This window comes from Python bivittatus, unplaced genomic scaffold, assembly GCF_059951505.1.
Source record: "Python bivittatus isolate LINGU-HERP-01145 unplaced genomic scaffold, Pbiv_v1 ctg000840_np1212, whole genome shotgun sequence".
NCBI lineage: Eukaryota > Metazoa > Chordata > Lepidosauria > Squamata > Pythonidae > Python > Python bivittatus.
The window spans coordinates 12552690-12573098 of NW_028277113.1; the positions used below are offsets into that span (position 1 = coordinate 12552690).

At 41.8% G+C, this 20409-nt stretch overlaps 1 protein-coding gene across 3 annotated transcripts in view; it reads right to left on the reverse strand.

Moving 5' to 3' along the window:
- The window catches only part of ECI2 (enoyl-CoA delta isomerase 2), a 70222-nt gene that overhangs the window by 6938 nt on the left and 42875 nt on the right, over positions 1 to 20409 (reverse strand). Inside the window, exon 10 of one of the 3 annotated variants that reach the window (XR_015794088.1) lies at positions 17380 to 17550. The exons of 1 other annotated variant lie outside the window; for it this stretch is intronic. Coding sequence is in view for 1 of the 2 variants with exons in the window: in XM_088130963.1 (XP_087987089.1) it covers positions 19278 to 19283 (6 nt within the window). In the remaining variant the exon portion in view is untranslated. Of the gene's footprint in view, positions 1 to 17379; positions 17551 to 17596; positions 19284 to 20409 lie in introns of those variants that run through there. One more of the 3 variants, XM_088130963.1, reaches the window with a different exon arrangement.

Sequence of the window (20409 nt, forward strand, 5' to 3'; positions counted from 1 at the left end):
AAAATATCTACTTCTGCTTCATTGACTATGCAAAAGCCTTTGATTGTGTGGATCACAACAAACTGTGGCAAATTCTTAAAGAGATGGGAGTACCAGACCACCTTACCTGTCTCCTGAGAAATCTGTATGCGGGCCAAGAAGCAACAGTCAGAACCAGTCATGGAACAACCGATTGGTTCAAAATAGGGAAAGGTGTACGACAAGGCTGTATACTGTCACCCTGCTTATTTAACCTATATGCAGAGTACATCATGAGAAATGCCAGGCTGGAAGAATCACAAGCCGGAATTAAGATTGCAGGGAGAATCATCAACAACCTCAGATATGCGGACGATACCACCCTAATGGCAGAAAGTGAAGAAGAACTAAAGAGCCTCTTGATGAGGGTGAAAGAGGAGAGTGCAAAAGCTGGCTTGAAACTCAACATTAAAAAAACTAAGATCATGGCATCTGGACCCATCAATTCCTGGCAAATAGAAGGGGTAGAAATGGAAGCAGTAACAGACTTCATTTATTTGGGCTCCAAGATCACCGCAGACGGAGACTGCAGCCATGAAATTAAAAGACGCTTGCTCCTTGGGAGGAAAGCTATGGCAAGCCTAGATAGCATATTAAAAAGCAGAGACGTCACCTTGCCGACAAAGATCCGCATAGTCAAAGCTATGGTTTTTCCAGTAGTAATGTATGGCTGTGAGAGCTGGACCATAAAAAGGCCGAGCGCCGAAGAATTGATGCCTTTGAACTGTGGTGCTGGAGAAGACTCTTGAGAGTCCCCTGGACTGCTAGGAGGTCAAACCAGTCAATCTTAAAGGAAATCAACCCTGATTGCTCATTGGAAGGATTGAAAATGAAGCTCAAGCTCAGATACCTTGGTCACCTAATGCGAAGAGAGGACTCTTTGGAAAAGACCCAGATGCTGGGAAAGATTGAAGGCAAAATGAGAAGAGGACGGCAGAGGATGAGATGGTTAGATAGCATCACTGAAGCAATGAGCATGAAACTGAGCAAACTCAGGGAGGCCGTGAAGGACAGGAAGCCCTGGCGCAATATGGTTCATGGGGTCACAAAGAGTCGGACACGACTTAACGAGTGAACAACAACAAAGGGGTGGATAAATAACTTCAAAGCAAAACGGAAAGCTTGTTTACAAGAGAGAAGTGTCCCAAATGTATTACCATTAAGCACTGAACAAATGGTAATTTGGGGACTGGTCATGTTCCTGGAAGAAGTTAATAAGGAGCCCATTGTTCCAACAGCCCCTCTGGAAAACATTAACTGGTTGGGGGAGGCAGTTGATAAACTAAGTAACTGCATTGGGGGATTTTTGCCCTCCTCTTTGCAAATGATTTAAATGTCCCCTGAAGCCCCCACTTTGGCTTTAATGTCCACTCAATGTGCAAATTGGGGGACTCAAAAAGCAGTTGGGTCAGATCTCTGTACTTGTAGATTTGTAGTCATAGCTGCACCAAAAGTTGATGGCCGGATTGCCCTCAGGTCTTGTTTGGCTGTAAAGGGAATCCTGGTGTTAAGCAGTGTGTAATAGACTCAGATTATAGAGGAGAACTTCAAACTATCCTGTGTAGTAGATGGGACAACAATGTGTCTATTGAGAGAAGGGACTGGATTGCCCAGCTAATTCTGGAAAGAACTATGATTTCCCAGTAAACGGGAGAGATGAGCCGGAAGATAATACCATGAAGGGTCAGGGTGCCTTTACATCCACAGGAAAGAGAGTTTAGTACAGAAAAGCAGATGTCAAGCTAGCAAAGGCAGAAGTGCTAGCAGAAAACCTGTTATTGTTTCTGTTTTTTATTTCCTAGATAAGCATCTGTTTTGTGCCTGCCATGTATTTCGGGTTGCAGTAGATCGTTGAGGTCACAAAGACACCTAGCTACCACTGATGTCCTAGCAGCAGTAAATCAGGGCCCGTAACAGCTGCTCAAGGAGGAACATGTGCCATTAAGCAAGAAAGTTGTTTGTTCATCCTGCATCCACAGTTTAAGAAAGCAGAGGAATGCCATCGTATACCCAAAAGTTGCTGGGGGAACTTAATAAAGTGTTTTCAGGATGGGGAATGTGATGGAAAAAAGTTTTGGTATTTCTTTGTACGATTATTGCACATTAACTTTTATTATGTATGTGCACGTTTTTTGTACTCAGTTATACGGTAAGTAAATATATACATCCCCTTCATAGATCACTGCCTTGTCGTGGCGAAGGGGCTTGCGTAACTCAGTGAAGCCATGAGCTATACCGTGCAGGGCCACCCAAGACGGACAGGTCATGACAGAGAGTTCTCACAAAATGTGGTCCACTGGAGAAGGAAATGGCAACCCACTCCAGTATCCTTGCCAAGAAAACCCCATGGACAATGTCAAAAGGCTAAAAGATATGACGCCAGAAGATGAGCCCTCAGGTCGGAAGGTGTCCAATATGCTACTGGGGAAGAGCGGAGGGCAATTCCAAGTAGCTCCAGAAAGAGTGAAGCGGCTGGGCCAAAGCCGAAAGAACGTTCAGCTGTGGATGTATCTGGAAGCAAAAAGAAGGTCCGATGCTGTAAAGAACAATATTGTATAGGTACCTGGAATGTAAGATCTATGAACCAAGGCAAGCTGGATGTGGTTAAACATGAGATGACAAGATTGAACATCGACATCTTGGGAATCATCTTGAAATGGACGGGAATGGGTGAATTTAATTCAGGTGACCATTATATCTACTACTGTGGGCAAGAAACCCTTAGAAGAAATGGAGTTGCACTCATAGTCAATAAGAGAGTGGGAAAGGCAGTAATGGGGTTCAACCTCAAAAACGACAGAATGATCTTAGTGCGTATCCAAGGCAAACCATTCAATATCACAGTCATCCAAGTCTATGCCCCAACCACTGATGCCGAAGAAGCTGAAGTTGACCGCTTCTATGAAGACCTACAGCACCTTCTAGAACTAGCACCAAAAAAAGATGTCCTTTTCATCATAGGGGATTGGAATGTAAAGTAGGAAGTTAAGGAGTAATTGGAATAACAGGCAAGTTTGGCCTTGGAGTACAAAATGAAGCAGGGCAAAGGCTAATAGAGTTCTGTCAAGAGAACAAGCTAGTCATAGCAAACACTCTTTTCCAACAACACAAGAGACGACTCTACACATGGACATCACCAGATGGTCAATACCGAAACCAGACTGATTATATACTTTGCAGCCAAAGATGGAGAAGCTCTATACAGACAACAAAAACAAGACCAGGAGCTGACTGTGGCTCAGATCATGAGCTTCTTACTGCAAAATGTAGGCTTAAATTGAAGAATGTAGGGAAAACCACTAGACCACTCAGGTATGACTTAGATCATATTCCTGGTGAGTACACAGTGAAGGTGATGAATAGATTTAGAGGATTAGATTTGGTAGACAGAGTGCCTGAAGAACTATGGACGGAGGTCCGTAACATTGTACAGGAGGCAGCAACTAAAACCATCCCAAAGAAAAAGAAATGCAAGAAAGCAAAATGGCTGTCTGATGAGGCTTTACAAATAGCTGTGGAAAGAAGGAATGCGAAAAGCAAGGGTGAAAGGGAAAGATATAAGCAACTGAATGCAGATTTCCAGAGAATAGCAAGGAGAGATAAGAAGGCCTTCTTAAATGAACAATGCAAAGAAATCGAGGAAAACAATAGAATGGGGAAGACTAGAGATCTCTACAAGAAAATTGGAGATATGAAAGGAACGTTTAGTGCAAAGATGGGCATGATAAAGGACAAAAAGGCAGGGACCTAACAGAAGCAGAAGAGATTAAGAAGAGGTGGCAAGAATACACAGAAGAGCTATACAAGAAAGATCTTAATGTCCCTGATGTCCACGCTGGTGTGATCACTGACCTTGAGCCAGACATCCTAGAGAGTGAAGCCAAGTGGGCTTTAGGAAGCATTGCTAACAACAAAGCTAGTGGAGATGACAGTATTCCAGCTGAGTTATTTAAAATACTAAAAGATGATGGTGTTAAAGTGCTTCACTCAATATGCCAGCAAGTTTGGAAAACGCAACAGTGGCCAGGGGATTGGAAAAGGTCAGTTTATGTTCCAATTCCAAAGAAGGGCAATGCCAAAGAATGTTCAAACTATCGCACAATTGCACTCATTTCACATGCTAGCAAACCTATGCTCAAAATCCTACAAGCTAGGCTTCCGCAATACATGAACCGAGAACTACCGGATGTACAAGCTGGGTTTCGAAGAGGCAGAGGCACTAGAGATCAAATCGCCAACATTCACTGGATCATGGAGAAAGCACGAGAGTTCCAGAAAAATATCTACTTCTGCTTCATTGAGTATGCAAAAGCCTTTGTGTGGATCACAACAAACTGTGGCAAATTCTTAAAGAGATGGGAGTACCAGACCACCTTACCTGTCTCCTGAGAAATCTGTATGCGGGCCAAGAAGCAACAGTTAGAACCGGTCATGGAACAACCGATTGGTTCAAAATAGGGAAAGGTGTACGACAAGGCTGTATACTGTCACCCTGCTTATTTAACCTATATGCAGAGTACATCATGAGAAATGCCAGGCTGGAAGAATCACAAGCCGGAATTAAGATTGCAGGGAGAATCATCAACAACCTCAGATATGCGGACGATACCACCCTAATGGCAGAAAGTGAAGAAGAACTAAAGAGCCTCTTGATGAGGGTGAAAGAGGAGAGTGCGAAAGCTGGCTTGAAACTCAACATTAAAAAAACTAAGATCATGGCATCTGGACCCATCAATTCCTGGCAAATAGAAGGGGTAGAAATGGAAGCAGTAACAGACTTCATTTATTTGGGCTCCAAGATCACCGCAGACGGAGACTGCAGCCATGAAATCAAAAGACGCTTGCTCCTTGGGAGGAAAGCTATGGCAAGCCTAGATAGCATATTAAAAAGCAGAGACATCACCTTGCCGACAAAGATCCGCATAGTCAAAGCTATGGTTTTTCCAGTAGTAATGTATGGCTGTGAGAGCTGGACCATAAAGAAGGCTGAGCGCCGAAGAATTGATACCTTTGAACTGTGGTTCAAAGTCCTCTGGACTGCTAGGAGGTCAAACCAGTCAGTCTTAAAGGAAATCAACCCTGATTGCTCATTGGAAGGATTGAAAATGAAGCTCAAGCTCAGATACCTTGGTCACCTAATGCGAAGAGAGGACTCTTTGGAAAAGACCCAGATGCTGGGAAAGATTGAAGGCAAAATGAGAAGAGGACGGCAGAGGATGAGATGGTTAGATAGCATCACTGAAGCAATGAGCATGAAACTGAGCAAACTCAGGGAGGCCGTGAAGGACAGGAAGCCCTGGCGCAATATGGTTCATGGGGTCACAAAGAGTCGGACACGACTTAACGAGTGAACAACAACAAAGGGGTGGATAAATAACTTCAAAGCAAAACGGAAAGCTTGTTTACAAGAGAGAAGTGTCCCAAATGTATTACCATTAAGCACTGAACAAATGGTAATTTGGGGACTGGTCATGTTCCTGGAAGAAGTTAATAAGGAGCCCATTGTTCCAACAGCCCCTCTGGAAAACATTAACTGGTTGGGGGAGGCAGTTGATAAACTAAGTAACTGCATTGGGGGATTTTTGCCCTCCTCTTTGCAAATGATTTAAATGTCCCCTGAAGCCCCCACTTTGGCTTTAATGTCCACTCAATGTGCAAATTGGGGGACTCAAAAAGCAGTTGGGTCAGATCTCTGTACTTGTAGATTTGTAGTCATAGCTGCACCAAAAGTTGATGGCCGGATTGCCCTCAGGTCTTGTTTGGCTGTAAAGGGAATCCTGGTGTTAAGCAGTGTGTAATAGACTCAGATTATAGAGGAGAACTTCAAACTATCCTGTGTAGTAGATGGGACAACAATGTGTCTATTGAGAGAAGGGACTGGATTGCCCAGCTAATTCTGGAAAGAACTATGATTTCCCAGTAAACGGGAGAGATGAGCCGGAAGATAATACCATGAAGGGTCAGGGTGCCTTTACATCCACAGGAAAGAGAGTTTAGTACAGAAAAGCAGATGTCAAGCTAGCAAAGGCAGAAGTGCTAGCAGAAAACCTGTTATTGTTTCTGTTTTTTATTTCCTAGATAAGCATCTGTTTTGTGCCTGCCATGTATTTCGGGTTGCAGTAGATCGTTGAGGTCACAAAGACACCTAGCTACCACTGATGTCCTAGCAGCAGTAAATCAGGGCCCGTAACAGCTGCTCAAGGAGGAACATGTGCCATTAAGCAAGAAAGTTGTTTGTTCATCCTGCATCCACAGTTTAAGAAAGCAGAGGAATGCCATCGTATACCCAAAAGTTGCTGGGGGAACTTAATAAAGTGTTTTCAGGATGGGGAATGTGATGGAAAAAAGTTTTGGTATTTCTTTGTACGATTATTGCACATTAACTTTTATTATGTATGTGCACGTTTTTTGTACTCAGTTATACGGTAAGTAAATATATACATCCCCTTCATAGATCACTGCCTTGTCGTGGCGAAGGGGCTTGCGTAACTCAGTGAAGCCATGAGCTATACCGTGCAGGGCCACCCAAGACGGACAGGTCATGACAGAGTTCTCACAAAATGTGGTCCACTGGAGAAGGAAATGGCAACCCACTCCAGTATCCTTGCCAAGAAAACCCCATGGACAATGTCAAAAGGCTAAAAGATATGACGCCAGAAGATGAGCCCCTCAGGTCGGAAGGTGTCCAATATGCTACTGGGGAAGAGCGGAGGGCAATTCCAAGTAGCTCCAGAAAGAGTGAAGCGGCTGGGCCAAAGCCGAAAGAACGTTCAGCTGTGGATGTATCTGGAAGCAAAAAGAAGGTCCGATGCTGTAAAGAACAATATTGTATAGGTACCTGGAATGTAAGATCTATGAACCAAGGCAAGCTGGATGTGGTTAAACATGAGATGACAAGATTGAACATCGACATCTTGGGAATCATCTTGAAATGGACGGGAATGGGTGAATTTAATTCAGGTGACCATTATATCTACTACTGTGGGCAAGAAACCCTTAGAAGAAATGGAGTTGCACTCATAGTCAATAAGAGAGTGGGAAAGGCAGTAATGGGGTTCAACCTCAAAAACGACAGAATGATCTTAGTGCGTATCCAAGGCAAACCATTCAATATCACAGTCATCCAAGTCTATGCCCCAACCACTGATGCCGAAGAAGCTGAAGTTGACCGCTTCTATGAAGACCTACAGCACCTTCTAGAACTAGCACCAAAAAAAGATGTCCTTTTCATCATAGGGGATTGGAATGTAAAGTAGGAAGTTAAGGAGTAATTGGAATAACAGGCAAGTTTGGCCTTGGAGTACAAAATGAAGCAGGGCAAAGGCTAATAGAGTTCTGTCAAGAGAACAAGCTAGTCATAGCAAACACTCTTTTCCAACAACACAAGAGACGACTCTACACATGGACATCACCAGATGGTCAATACCGAAACCAGACTGATTATATACTTTGCAGCCAAAGATGGAGAAGCTCTATACAGACAACAAAAACAAGACCAGGAGCTGACTGTGGCTCAGATCATGAGCTTCTTACTGCAAAATGTAGGCTTAAATTGAAGAATGTAGGGAAAACCACTAGACCACTCAGGTATGACTTAGATCATATTCCTGGTGAGTACACAGTGAAGGTGATGAATAGATTTAGAGGATTAGATTTGGTAGACAGAGTGCCTGAAGAACTATGGACGGAGGTCCGTAACATTGTACAGGAGGCAGCAACTAAAACCATCCCAAAGAAAAAGAAATGCAAGAAAGCAAAATGGCTGTCTGATGAGGCTTTACAAATAGCTGTGGAAAGAAGGAATGCGAAAAGCAAGGGTGAAAGGGAAAGATATAAGCAACTGAATGCAGATTTCCAGAGAATAGCAAGGAGAGATAAGAAGGCCTTCTTAAATGAACAATGCAAAGAAATCGAGGAAAACAATAGAATGGGGAAGACTAGAGATCTCTACAAGAAAATTGGAGATATGAAAGGAACGTTTAGTGCAAAGATGGGCATGATAAAGGACAAAAAAGGCAGGGACCTAACAGAAGCAGAAGAGATTAAGAAGAGGTGGCAAGAATACACAGAAGAGCTATACAAGAAAGATCTTAATGTCCCTGATGTCCACGCTGGTGTGATCACTGACCTTGAGCCAGACATCCTAGAGAGTGAAGCCAAGTGGGCTTTAGGAAGCATTGCTAACAACAAAGCTAGTGGAGATGACAGTATTCCAGCTGAGTTATTTAAAATACTAAAAGATGATGGTGTTAAAGTGCTTCACTCAATATGCCAGCAAGTTTGGAAAACGCAACAGTGGCCACGGGATTGGAAAAGGTCAGTTTACGTTCCAATTCCAAAGAAGGGCAATGCCAAAGAATGCTCAAACTATCGCATAATTACACTCATTTCACATGCTAGCAAGGATATGCTCAAAATCCTACAAGCTAGGCTTCAGCAGTATGTGAACCGAGAACTACCAGATGTACAAGCTGGGTTTCGAAGAGGCAGAGGAACTAGAGATCAAATTGCCAACATTCGCTGGATCATGGAGAAAGCACGAGAGTTCCAGAAAAATATCTACTTCTGCTTCATTGACTATGCAAAAGCCTTTGATTGTGTGGATCACAACAAACTGTGGCAAATTCTTAAAGAGATGGGAGTACCAGACCACCTTACCTGTCTCCTGAGAAATCTGTATGCGGGCCAAGAAGCAACAGTCAGAACCAGTCATGGAACAACCGATTGGTTCAAAATAGGGAAAGGTGTACGACAAGGCTGTATACTGTCACCCTGCTTATTTAACCTATATGCAGAGTACATCATGAGAAATGCCAGGCTGGAAGAATCACAAGCCGGAATTAAGATTGCAGGGAGAATCATCAACAACCTCAGATATGCGGACGATACCACCCTAATGGCAGAAAGTGAAGAAGAACTAAAGAGCCTCTTGATGAGGGTGAAAGAGGAGAGTGCAAAAGCTGGCTTGAAACTCAACATTAAAAAAACTAAGATCATGGCATCTGGACCCATCAATTCCTGGCAAATAGAAGGGGTAGAAATGGAAGCAGTAACAGACTTCATTTATTTGGGCTCCAAGATCACCGCAGATGGAGACTGCAGCCATGAAATTAAAAGACGCTTGCTCCTTGGGAGGAAAGCTATGGCAAGCCTAGATAGCATATTAAAAAGCAGAGACGTCACCTTGCCGACAAAGATCCGCATAGTCAAAGCTATGGTTTTTCCAGTAGTAATGTATGGCTGTGAGAGCTGGACCATAAAAAAGGCCGAGCGCCGAAGAATTGATGCCTTTGAACTGTGGTGCTGGAGAAGACTCTTGAGAGTCCCCTGGACTGCTAGGAGGTCAAACCAGTCAATCTTAAAGGAAATCAACCCTGATTGCTCATTGGAAGGATTGAAAATGAAGCTCAAGCTCAGATACCTTGGTCACCTAATGCGAAGAGAGGACTCTTTGGAAAAGACCCAGATGCTGGGAAAGATTGAAGGCAAAATGAGAAGAGGACGGCAGAGGATGAGATGGTTAGATAGCATCACTGAAGCAATGAGCATGAAACTGAGCAAACTCAGGGAGGCCGTGAAGGACAGGAAGCCCTGGCGCAATATGGTTCATGGGGTCACAAAGAGTCGGACACGACTTAACGAGTGAACAACAACAAAGGGGTGGATAAATAACTTCAAAGCAAAACGGAAAGCTTGTTTACAAGAGAGAAGTGTCCCAAATGTATTACCATTAAGCACTGAACAAATGGTAATTTGGGGACTGGTCATGTTCCTGGAAGAAGTTAATAAGGAGCCCATTGTTCCAACAGCCCCTCTGGAAAACATTAACTGGTTGGGGGAGGCAGTTGATAAACTAAGTAACTGCATTGGGGGATTTTGCCCTCCTCTTTGCAAATGATTTAAATGTCCCCTGAAGCCCCCACTTTGGCTTTAATGTCCACTCAATGTGCAAATTGGGGGACTCAAAAAGCAGTTGGGTCAGATCTCTGTACTTGTAGATTTGTAGTCATAGCTGCACCAAAAGTTGATGGCCGGATTGCCCTCAGGTCTTGTTTGGCTGTAAAGGGAATCCTGGTGTTAAGCAGTGTGTAATAGACTCAGATTATAGAGGAGAACTTCAAACTATCCTGTGTAGTAGATGGGACAACAATGTGTCTATTGAGAGAAGGGACTGGATTGCCCAGCTAATTCTGGAAAGAACTATGATTTCCCAGTAAACGGGAGAGATGAGCCGGAAGATAATACCATGAAGGGTCAGGGTGCCTTTACATCCACAGGAAAGAGAGTTTAGTACAGAAAAGCAGATGTCAAGCTAGCAAAGGCAGAAGTGCTAGCAGAAAACCTGTTATTGTTTCTGTTTTTTATTTCCTAGATAAGCATCTGTTTTGTGCCTGCCATGTATTTCGGGTTGCAGTAGATCGTTGAGGTCACAAAGACACCTAGCTACCACTGATGTCCTAGCAGCAGTAAATCAGGGCCCGTAACAGCTGCTCAAGGAGGAACATGTGCCATTAAGCAAGAAAGTTGTTTGTTCATCCTGCATCCACAGTTTAAGAAAGCAGAGGAATGCCATCGTATACCCAAAAGTTGCTGGGGGAACTTAATAAAGTGTTTTCAGGATGGGGAATGTGATGGAAAAAAGTTTTGGTATTTCTTTGTACGATTATTGCACATTAACTTTTATTATGTATGTGCACGTTTTTTGTACTCAGTTATACGGTAAGTAAATATATACATCCCCTTCATAGATCACTGCCTTGTCGTGGCGAAGGGGCTTGCGTAACTCAGTGAAGCCATGAGCTATACCGTGCAGGGCCACCCAAGACGGACAGGTCATGACAGAGAGTTCTCACAAAATGTGGTCCACTGGAGAAGGAAATGGCAACCCACTCCAGTATCCTTGCCAAGAAAACCCCATGGACAATGTCAAAAGGCTAAAAGATATGACGCCAGAAGATGAGCCCCTCAGGTCGGAAGGTGTCCAATATGCTACTGGGGAAGAGCGGAGGGCAATTCCAAGTAGCTCCAGAAAGAGTGAAGCGGCTGGGCCAAAGCCGAAAGAACGTTCAGCTGTGGATGTATCTGGAAGCAAAAGAAGGTCCGATGCTGTAAAGAACAATATTGTATAGGTACCTGGAATGTAAGATCTATGAACCAAGGCAAGCTGGATGTGGTTAAACATGAGATGACAAGATTGAACATCGACATCTTGGGAATCATCTTGAAATGGACGGGAATGGGTGAATTTAATTCAGGTGACCATTATATCTACTACTGTGGGCAAGAAACCCTTAGAAGAAATGGAGTTGCACTCATAGTCAATAAGAGAGTGGGAAAGGCAGTAATGGGGTTCAACCTCAAAAACGACAGAATGATCTTAGTGCGTATCCAAGGCAAACCATTCAATATCACAGTCATCCAAGTCTATGCCCCAACCACTGATGCCGAAGAAGCTGAAGTTGACCGCTTCTATGAAGACCTACAGCACCTTCTAGAACTAGCACCAAAAAAAGATGTCCTTTTCATCATAGGGGATTGGAATGTAAAGTAGGAAGTTAAGGAGTAATTGGAATAACAGGCAAGTTTGGCCTTGGAGTACAAAATGAAGCAGGGCAAAGGCTAATAGAGTTCTGTCAAGAGAACAAGCTAGTCATAGCAAACACTCTTTTCCAACAACACAAGAGACGACTCTACACATGGACATCACCAGATGGTCAATACCGAAACCAGACTGATTATATACTTTGCAGCCAAAGATGGAGAAGCTCTATACAGACAACAAAAACAAGACCAGGAGCTGACTGTGGCTCAGATCATGAGCTTCTTACTGCAAAATGTAGGCTTAAATTGAAGAATGTAGGGAAAACCACTAGACCACTCAGGTATGACTTAGATCATATTCCTGGTGAGTACACAGTGAAGGTGATGAATAGATTTAGAGGATTAGATTTGGTAGACAGAGTGCCTGAAGAACTATGGACGGAGGTCCGTAACATTGTACAGGAGGCAGCAACTAAAACCATCCCAAAGAAAAAGAAATGCAAGAAAGCAAAATGGCTGTCTGATGAGGCTTTACAAATAGCTGTGGAAAGAAGGAATGCGAAAAGCAAGGGTGAAAGGGAAAGATATAAGCAACTGAATGCAGATTTCCAGAGAATAGCAAGGAGAGATAAGAAGGCCTTCTTAAATGAACAATGCAAAGAAATCGAGGAAAACAATAGAATGGGGAAGACTAGAGATCTCTACAAGAAAATTGGAGATATGAAAGGAACGTTTAGTGCAAAGATGGGCATGATAAAGGACAAAAAAGGCAGGGACCTAACAGAAGCAGAAGAGATTAAGAAGAGGTGGCAAGAATACACAGAAGAGCTATACAAGAAAGATCTTAATGTCCCTGATGTCCACGCTGGTGTGATCACTGACCTTGAGCCAGACATCCTAGAGAGTGAAGCCAAGTGGGCTTTAGGAAGCATTGCTAACAACAAAGCTAGTGGAGATGACAGTATTCCAGCTGAGTTATTTAAAATACTAAAAGATGATGGTGTTAAAGTGCTTCACTCAATATGCCAGCAAGTTTGGAAAACGCAACAGTGGCCAGGGGATTGGAAAAGGTCAGTTTATGTTCCAATTCCAAAGAAGGGCAATGCCAAAGAATGTTCAAACTATCGCACAATTGCACTCATTTCACATGCTAGCAAACCTATGCTCAAAATCCTACAAGCTAGGCTTCCGCAATACATGAACCGAGAACTACCGGATGTACAAGCTGGGTTTCGAAGAGGCAGAGGCACTAGAGATCAAATCGCCAACATTCACTGGATCATGGAGAAAGCACGAGAGTTCCAGAAAAATATCTACTTCTGCTTCATTGAGTATGCAAAAGCCTTTGTGTGGATCACAACAAACTGTGGCAAATTCTTAAAGAGATGGGAGTACCAGACCACCTTACCTGTCTCCTGAGAAATCTGTATGCGGGCCAAGAAGCAACAGTTAGAACCGGTCATGGAACAACCGATTGGTTCAAAATAGGGAAAGGTGTACGACAAGGCTGTATACTGTCACCCTGCTTATTTAACCTATATGCAGAGTACATCATGAGAAATGCCAGGCTGGAAGAATCACAAGCCGGAATTAAGATTGCAGGGAGAATCATCAACAACCTCAGATATGCGGACGATACCACCCTAATGGCAGAAAGTGAAGAAGAACTAAAGAGCCTCTTGATGAGGGTGAAAGAGGAGAGTGCGAAAGCTGGCTTGAAACTCAACATTAAAAAAACTAAGATCATGGCATCTGGACCCATCAATTCCTGGCAAATAGAAGGGGTAGAAATGGAAGCAGTAACAGACTTCATTTATTTGGGCTCCAAGATCACCGCAGACGGAGACTGCAGCCATGAAATCAAAAGACGCTTGCTCCTTGGGAGGAAAGCTATGGCAAGCCTAGATAGCATATTAAAAAGCAGAGACATCACCTTGCCGACAAAGATCCGCATAGTCAAAGCTATGGTTTTTCCAGTAGTAATGTATGGCTGTGAGAGCTGGACCATAAAGAAGGCTGAGCGCCGAAGAATTGATGCCTTTGAACTGTGGTGCTGGAGAAGACTCTTGAGAGTCCCCTGGACTGCTAGGAGGTCAAACCAGTCAATCTTAAAGGAAATCAACCCTGATTGCTCATTGGAAGGATCGATAATGAAGCTCAAGCTCAGATACTTTGGTCACCTAATGCAAAGAGAGATCTCTTTGGAGAAGACCCTGATGCTGGGAAAGATTGAAGGCAAAAGGAGAAGAGGACGGCAGAGGATGAGATGGTTAGATAGCATCACTGAAGCAATGAGCATGAAACTGAGCAAACTCAGGGAGGCAGTGAAGGACAGGAAGGCCTGGCACAATATGGTTCATGGGGTCACGAAGAGTCAGACACGACTTAACGACTAAACAACAACAAACATATACATATAACACTAGCTATAGCTAAAGGATTGTCGTATAGAAATCCTGTTTACAAATTTACACCCCCACTGAATATGAAACAAAAACCTTCGCTTGGGAAGCTGTAGAATGGAACTTCACCCTTCCCATGAGATTTAATATCAGGTCAATAGCCCAATTAATATGGAAAAGTAATCAAGTCTGATCTCAATTGCAAGCCCTATCCAAAACTAATAAAGGAATGATGCTAAAAACTAAACATAAGCATGTTGAATTAGAGTTACTCAAGATATTGAGGATTTAACCATTCACTCTGATATTTTCTCACGACAAAACAGACCAATATTGTAAATTTGGTATGGCATCCAGTAATTATTCTTTGTAATAGCTATTCTTATTTTGCTCATACCGATGTGTAATTCTGTATATTAAAGTTAAATGATTGTATGGAAATGTACAATGTACAGTGATACCTCGGGATACGAACGCCTCTGCTTGCGAATTTTTCGGGTTACGACCAGCTCTGGCCCCAAAATTTTACCTCGGTTTGCGAACTCCGCCTCGGGGTACGAGCCATTTTCCGCCCGTGCCACGTGGTCCGCGGCCATTTTCTGCCCGTGCCACGTGGTCCACGGCCATTTTTCCGCCCGTGCCACATGGTCCACGGCCATTTTTCCGCCCCGTGCCACGTGGTCCGCGGAGGGCGGAACGGATTAACCGGATTTACATTGAACCCTATGGGGGAATTTGCCTCGGGGTGCGACCAAATTCAGAGGGCGGAACGGATTAACCGGATTTACATTGAACCCTATGGGGAAATTTCCTTCGGGTTACGACCAACTCGGGATACGCCCAGAGTCACGGAACGGATTAAGTTCGTATCCCGAGGTACCACTGTATTGGAGACTTGGCGTTCATGAGAAGCAACAATGTGAGGGGAAATTAAAATACGTCAAGGAGTGAAGTAGAGTGGCAATCCTGAAGACGATTGTGATTTTGAGGAGTTTAGGTGATATGTTTTGATTTCTCCTGCACATAAGAAAGTTCACTCTGAGTCATAATGTTTAAAAGCTGACTTGTTTTTCACTTTTACTTAGAAGGGGACGGGGAGGAAAACCCTCAGGATTGTTTAGGCTAAGCACTAGCTTACCTATACTGTTCTCAGAACCTGAGTACTATCCGGTCAAGGTTGCTCTCATAGCCCCTAACTCCATGGAAACAGAGTCATGGGATTGCAGTGCCAGACTCTGATAAAAAGCCCTGGCATTGCCCCATGAGTCTTGGAGCATGGACACAGGCCTTGGCACCAGGGGCTGTGTTATCTAAGCCATCTTGAGGTTCTGCACTGTCTCCTTATGGTAGCTTCCAACAGTAGGGGAAGAGTTTTATCATCTTGCTTGGTATCTACTATCTTATATTTTTATATTCCTGTTTAAAACTCTTTGCTAGAGTTAACAATAAAGCTTAAAATCTCCTCACCTGCTGGTGTGTTCATTGTCTCTGGATCTGAAGGAACTAAAAAAACAATTGCCTGGGCACCTGATCACTGCCTTGACAATTTACAATACAAAATTCAAAAGTACAGTAAAAGCCTTTTTTAAGAGATCTGTATTCTTTAACATAAAGAGTAATTCAGATAAAAGCAGATATAATTATGATTTAAATTCAAGCAGATTTTTAATGCAATTATCTTTGTCTCCACATACATGCAGTCTTTCTCTACAAATATTACAGATAGTCCCTGGGTTAAGAATGCTCAGTTTAAGGACCACCCATAGTTAAGAATGGAGCCCACTGTAGCAAAGTTCAAGTTAAATACACAATGGTTTAATTACACAATATTACTTATACAGTATACAATAATACTGTTTCGACTTATGTACAAATTCAACTTAAGGACAGACTTTGGGAATGGAACTCTTTCTGAAACTGGGGACTACCTGTACTCAGAAATAAGCTACAATTGGTTCAAAGAGATTTAAAGCCAGATAGGGATGTACAGAATTGTAGCCTGCATATAATTCATGGTTTGGTTGCTTCAAGGGTAAGATATACATACAGGCCATGACTATGTCCAAAAAATGTTAACAGGAATCAATGCTTGTTAAATGGACAATTTCAATTCGTCACTATTATCTACCTTATAGAGCTCCAAAACAAAGAGAACACAATATAGCTTAAGTAAAATCATTTCTGACTGGGAAAGGATACAGATTCAGGTTATTATATCCTGATCTGTTTCATTTTCTCCAGATATGATTACTAGAAGAATTATGCATATGTATTTCTAGCAAGTCTAATAATGTATAAACAATGTATTACTCAAGAGATTAATTCATTACTATTGCATTTTCCAATTCTAGGCTTCCAGTCTAGAGATAAGATACCAAACATTCCCGAAACAACCTTGGACTTTAGACTCTTTCTTTCACAAGTCCTCCAATTCTTTACATGTAGAAGACCATGCTTAAATTATTCAGAAAAGTATGCCTGAACAAGGTTCACTCTGGAGGATTTTCTAAATAGTCTAAATTGCATATTGTAGCATTATCTCACCTAAACTAAACCATTGCCTGTGACTTAATTCAGTTTTTAAACTTACAAAACACATACTGATGATTAGACACTAATTATCAATTATAATGATATCAGGAATGAAATAATTTTAAGAATTGTAATATCAATAAAAATTAGGGCTCTATATTTTGAAAAATGATTTTGAAAAATATTTGGACCTAGCAAAGGAAAGCAGTTCTCTACCACTGGTTAAAGTAGGAACATATTTCTTTAGGAAATATAGCTACTTTGCAAATTACATTCAAGATGTTTTGCTATAATGATCCATTCCATTAAAGCAGCAGTATTTTTTTTCAGGCACACTCAGAGGCCTATAAAAAGTGCATGCTTTAAAGAATTGAAGAAGGATGCTGGGCTCGTCTGAGGTCCAAAGAACTTCTGAATCATTTTCTAGGTGTGCACAGTCCTACTGAAAATATAATCTGAACTTTAATTAACAAACCAAACATGAAGTAAACAAACTTACAGGTAGTCCTTGGGTTACAACAGCAATCAGGACCAGAATTTCCATCAAGTAATGCAGTTGTAAAGTGTGATGTCATGTGACATCACAGTCCTGATTGCTGTTGTAACCCCAGGACTGTGCAGGTAGTTAAGCGAGGACCTCACGTGACCATGATGTGGGAAGAGGCAGGAGTCCCAAGCAAGCAGGCTGGCATGTGAGAGCTACAGGTGGATGAGCATGTGCCATGGGCAGGTACTATGGGGCACGGGTGGTGAAGCAGGCAGGTGTTACAGAGCCCAGATGGGCAGGTGAAAAAGCAGAAAAAGAAGAGGGACTTTGCTTGTGGAAGCTGGCAGGGAATGTCAGAAATTGCAATCATGTGACTGTGGCTCATTGTGATGTACTTACGAGCTGGGTACTGAGCACCCAGATCATGATCATGTAACTGCAGGGATGCTGTGGTGGCCAGAACTCTGAGGACCAGTCTTAAGTCTCCCTCATTCAGCACCATTGTAACTTTGAACCATCGCTGAACAAGTGGTCATAACCCAAGGACTACCTGTAAACATGTACATGTATCTGGACATACATACATACATGAAACCAAACAAGCATACTGGTGATTATTTCTAGATATCCTTTAAAAACATTCTTTTACACCACAATTCAGAGATGTTTTACAGTTTTAGAGACAAAATGTTATCATGCTATGCCAGGGATCCTTTGTTTTGTTTTGTTTTATAGTTTTATAAGCTGTCCATTCCAAATAACTCTGGGCTGGTTACATACATAGACACACACTCATGTTAAACACCAGACAATCAGCAACATAAATATTCTAAAAAACTCCCAAATTAATTTGGCATTCTAAAAACACATTGTGGATGCTACAGCTGCCACTGAAGTGGGAGTTTGCTCATTACAAAATGGTTGTCATGGTGGCATGGTCAATCATATACATACAAACATACACAAAACTTTCCAGGTGAATCACAATACCTTGAAATACAAAGAGAGGACACTGATACCTAGTGGCATAATAGGGGGAACTGCAAATATTGTGTCTTTCTTGTTTTATAAATACAGGTAGTCCTTGTTTAGCAACTGCCCTATTTAGCAACTGTTATTCTTTTTAAAGCTTTTTTTATAAAACTTTATTAATGTTCAGTAAAGAGTAAAATATAAGGAAACATAAAAAACAGAGAAACAAACGTTCAGAAAAAAATAAAATTAAAAGTGCAAAGGAAGAAAAGAAAAAAGAAAAAAAAGGAGAGATTACTTCTGACTTTCTCTGTTACAGAAATAAATATAGAATACATACATCTTTTAAGAATACAACTACTATAAAGCACTTCTCTAATCCTAAACTCTATTAATTGCCTAACCCCTAAATCAGCATGCCATTTATATAATTCCAAGCAAAAAAGAAAAACAAGAGCAATTTCCAAACAGAAGCAAGGCTAAACAAGGCCTTTTTATCTTAATATATTTCACCCTCCCTGCTACTTCCATTATTATAATCTTCCCTTCTTCAATCATGAATATCTCTTTGTTTCGCCATCTGTGTGCATATAAAAATCCCAATACTATTATTGTATACATCATCCCTTCCCAAAGATAATAGAAAGCACTTTCATTTTGCTCATATTTCCCACACACGCTAACACTCCCTTATATAGTCCTAATGACATCCTCATTCAGTCCTAATCAACAAGAAACCCCTCTAAATGACTATCAAGAATCACGACCTATTCTTATTTTTTCATATTAAGCAACAATAATCCTAGTAACATCATTGTACAGTCTTGGTCCCCCCAAAAATACCATTAATTTATCAGAAAGCACAGCCTGTTTTAACCATAATCAAACATTTACTTTATACACTTTCTGTTTACTTTTATGGAGTTCAATCTTTAGTCCTAGCAAACAGTGCCCCCACAAGTTGAATCTTTATCCTTTTCTCCTTGTCTTCTTCTTTTAGGAACAACTTCAACAAGTTCTCTATCTCTCAGTGATTAAAACTCGTCTTTTTGTAAATCCAAAATAAGATCATCATTAGGCCATTCTGAAGTAACTGGAAGTCCAAAGTAAGGTTCTTTTTCTTTAAAATCCAGTAAGGTATCCAAGTCTCTTTCTTCTTCCATGCCTTTATTATCCATATTGTTCTCCAAAATAACCAACTTGTCATTGAGTTGTTTCACATCAACAACAGTCTCATTTAATTTAGCATCCAGTTTGTTGTTCAAATTACTGAATTTAACTGAATAATTTTTTCTGCAAAATTTTGAAACATAATCTTGAAACCTTCATCCCTGCAGTGTCAAAAATACAAATTACATTATCTCCAAAGCAAATAGGGAAAGGAGAAAACTCCAATTATCTTGTTTAACAATCCTCTCCAATCAGCACAGAGTAAGTAGGAAAACAAAACGGAGTTCACACAGCTCCCATATCCACAGTCCAATAACACAAACCCAAGCACAGATTCACCAAAAAAATAATGAAATTTATTTTCTCTTGTTTCTTAAAAATTAATAAAAAATCCAAGCCTTTGCCTCTTTTGCTGAATAAACAAATCTACTGTCCCAATCAAAAAAGAAAATGGAATCTTTCCACAAAGTACCAGTAATCACCAAAAGGAGAAAGTACAGTGTAGCCAAAGAAAGCCTCTCTTTAACCATACAGAAGTAAAAAAAAAATTTTTTTTTAAGTGATCTTAGAAATGAGAGGGTCAGCACAAGTGTCTGTTTTTCATGGCTTCATCACGGTGTGGAACTTGATGGTAACCCCACCTTTCAGCTAATCACTCTCCAGTCAATCCCAAAAATCTTCATTTCGGATCTTCTCACTGTGAAGAGCTGTCTGGATGTCATGTGGGACGATTTCTGGGATTCTCCTTAACTCTGGAGAATTCTTTGGGCTCCAGGAAGCTTGCCTGAGCCTTAAATTGCTGCTACAATGACTCTCTGCTTGAAAAGGAGAGACGAGCATGCTGCCATTTCCCACTGAAAGTCGCAACTGTTTGCAGTTACGGTGGTGTTGAAAAATTAACTTTCCCACCAATCTTTGCATATGACCTTTGCAGGTCTGTACAAGTAGTCCTCACCTAATGATCACAATTGGGACTGGAACCTTGATCACTGAGTGGTCATTAAGCGAGATACCCACATGACTGCTTCACTCAACTACTGCAATTTGGGTACTCCTGGTTGTGGTCATTAAGTGATCCCCCAGGTTGTTAAGTGGACAGAGTGAAAGGGCTACCTGCCGAAGGATTTCAGCTCGGCACGGAACTGAAATCTTTCTGACAGGCAGTTGTTTGAGAGCAAAAGGGCTGCCTGCCAGACGGTTTCAGCTGTGCACGGAGCTCAAATCCTCCCAGCAGTCAGCTCTTTCACTCTCAAATGTTCCTGTAGCCTGCCAAAGGGTTTGCCCTCC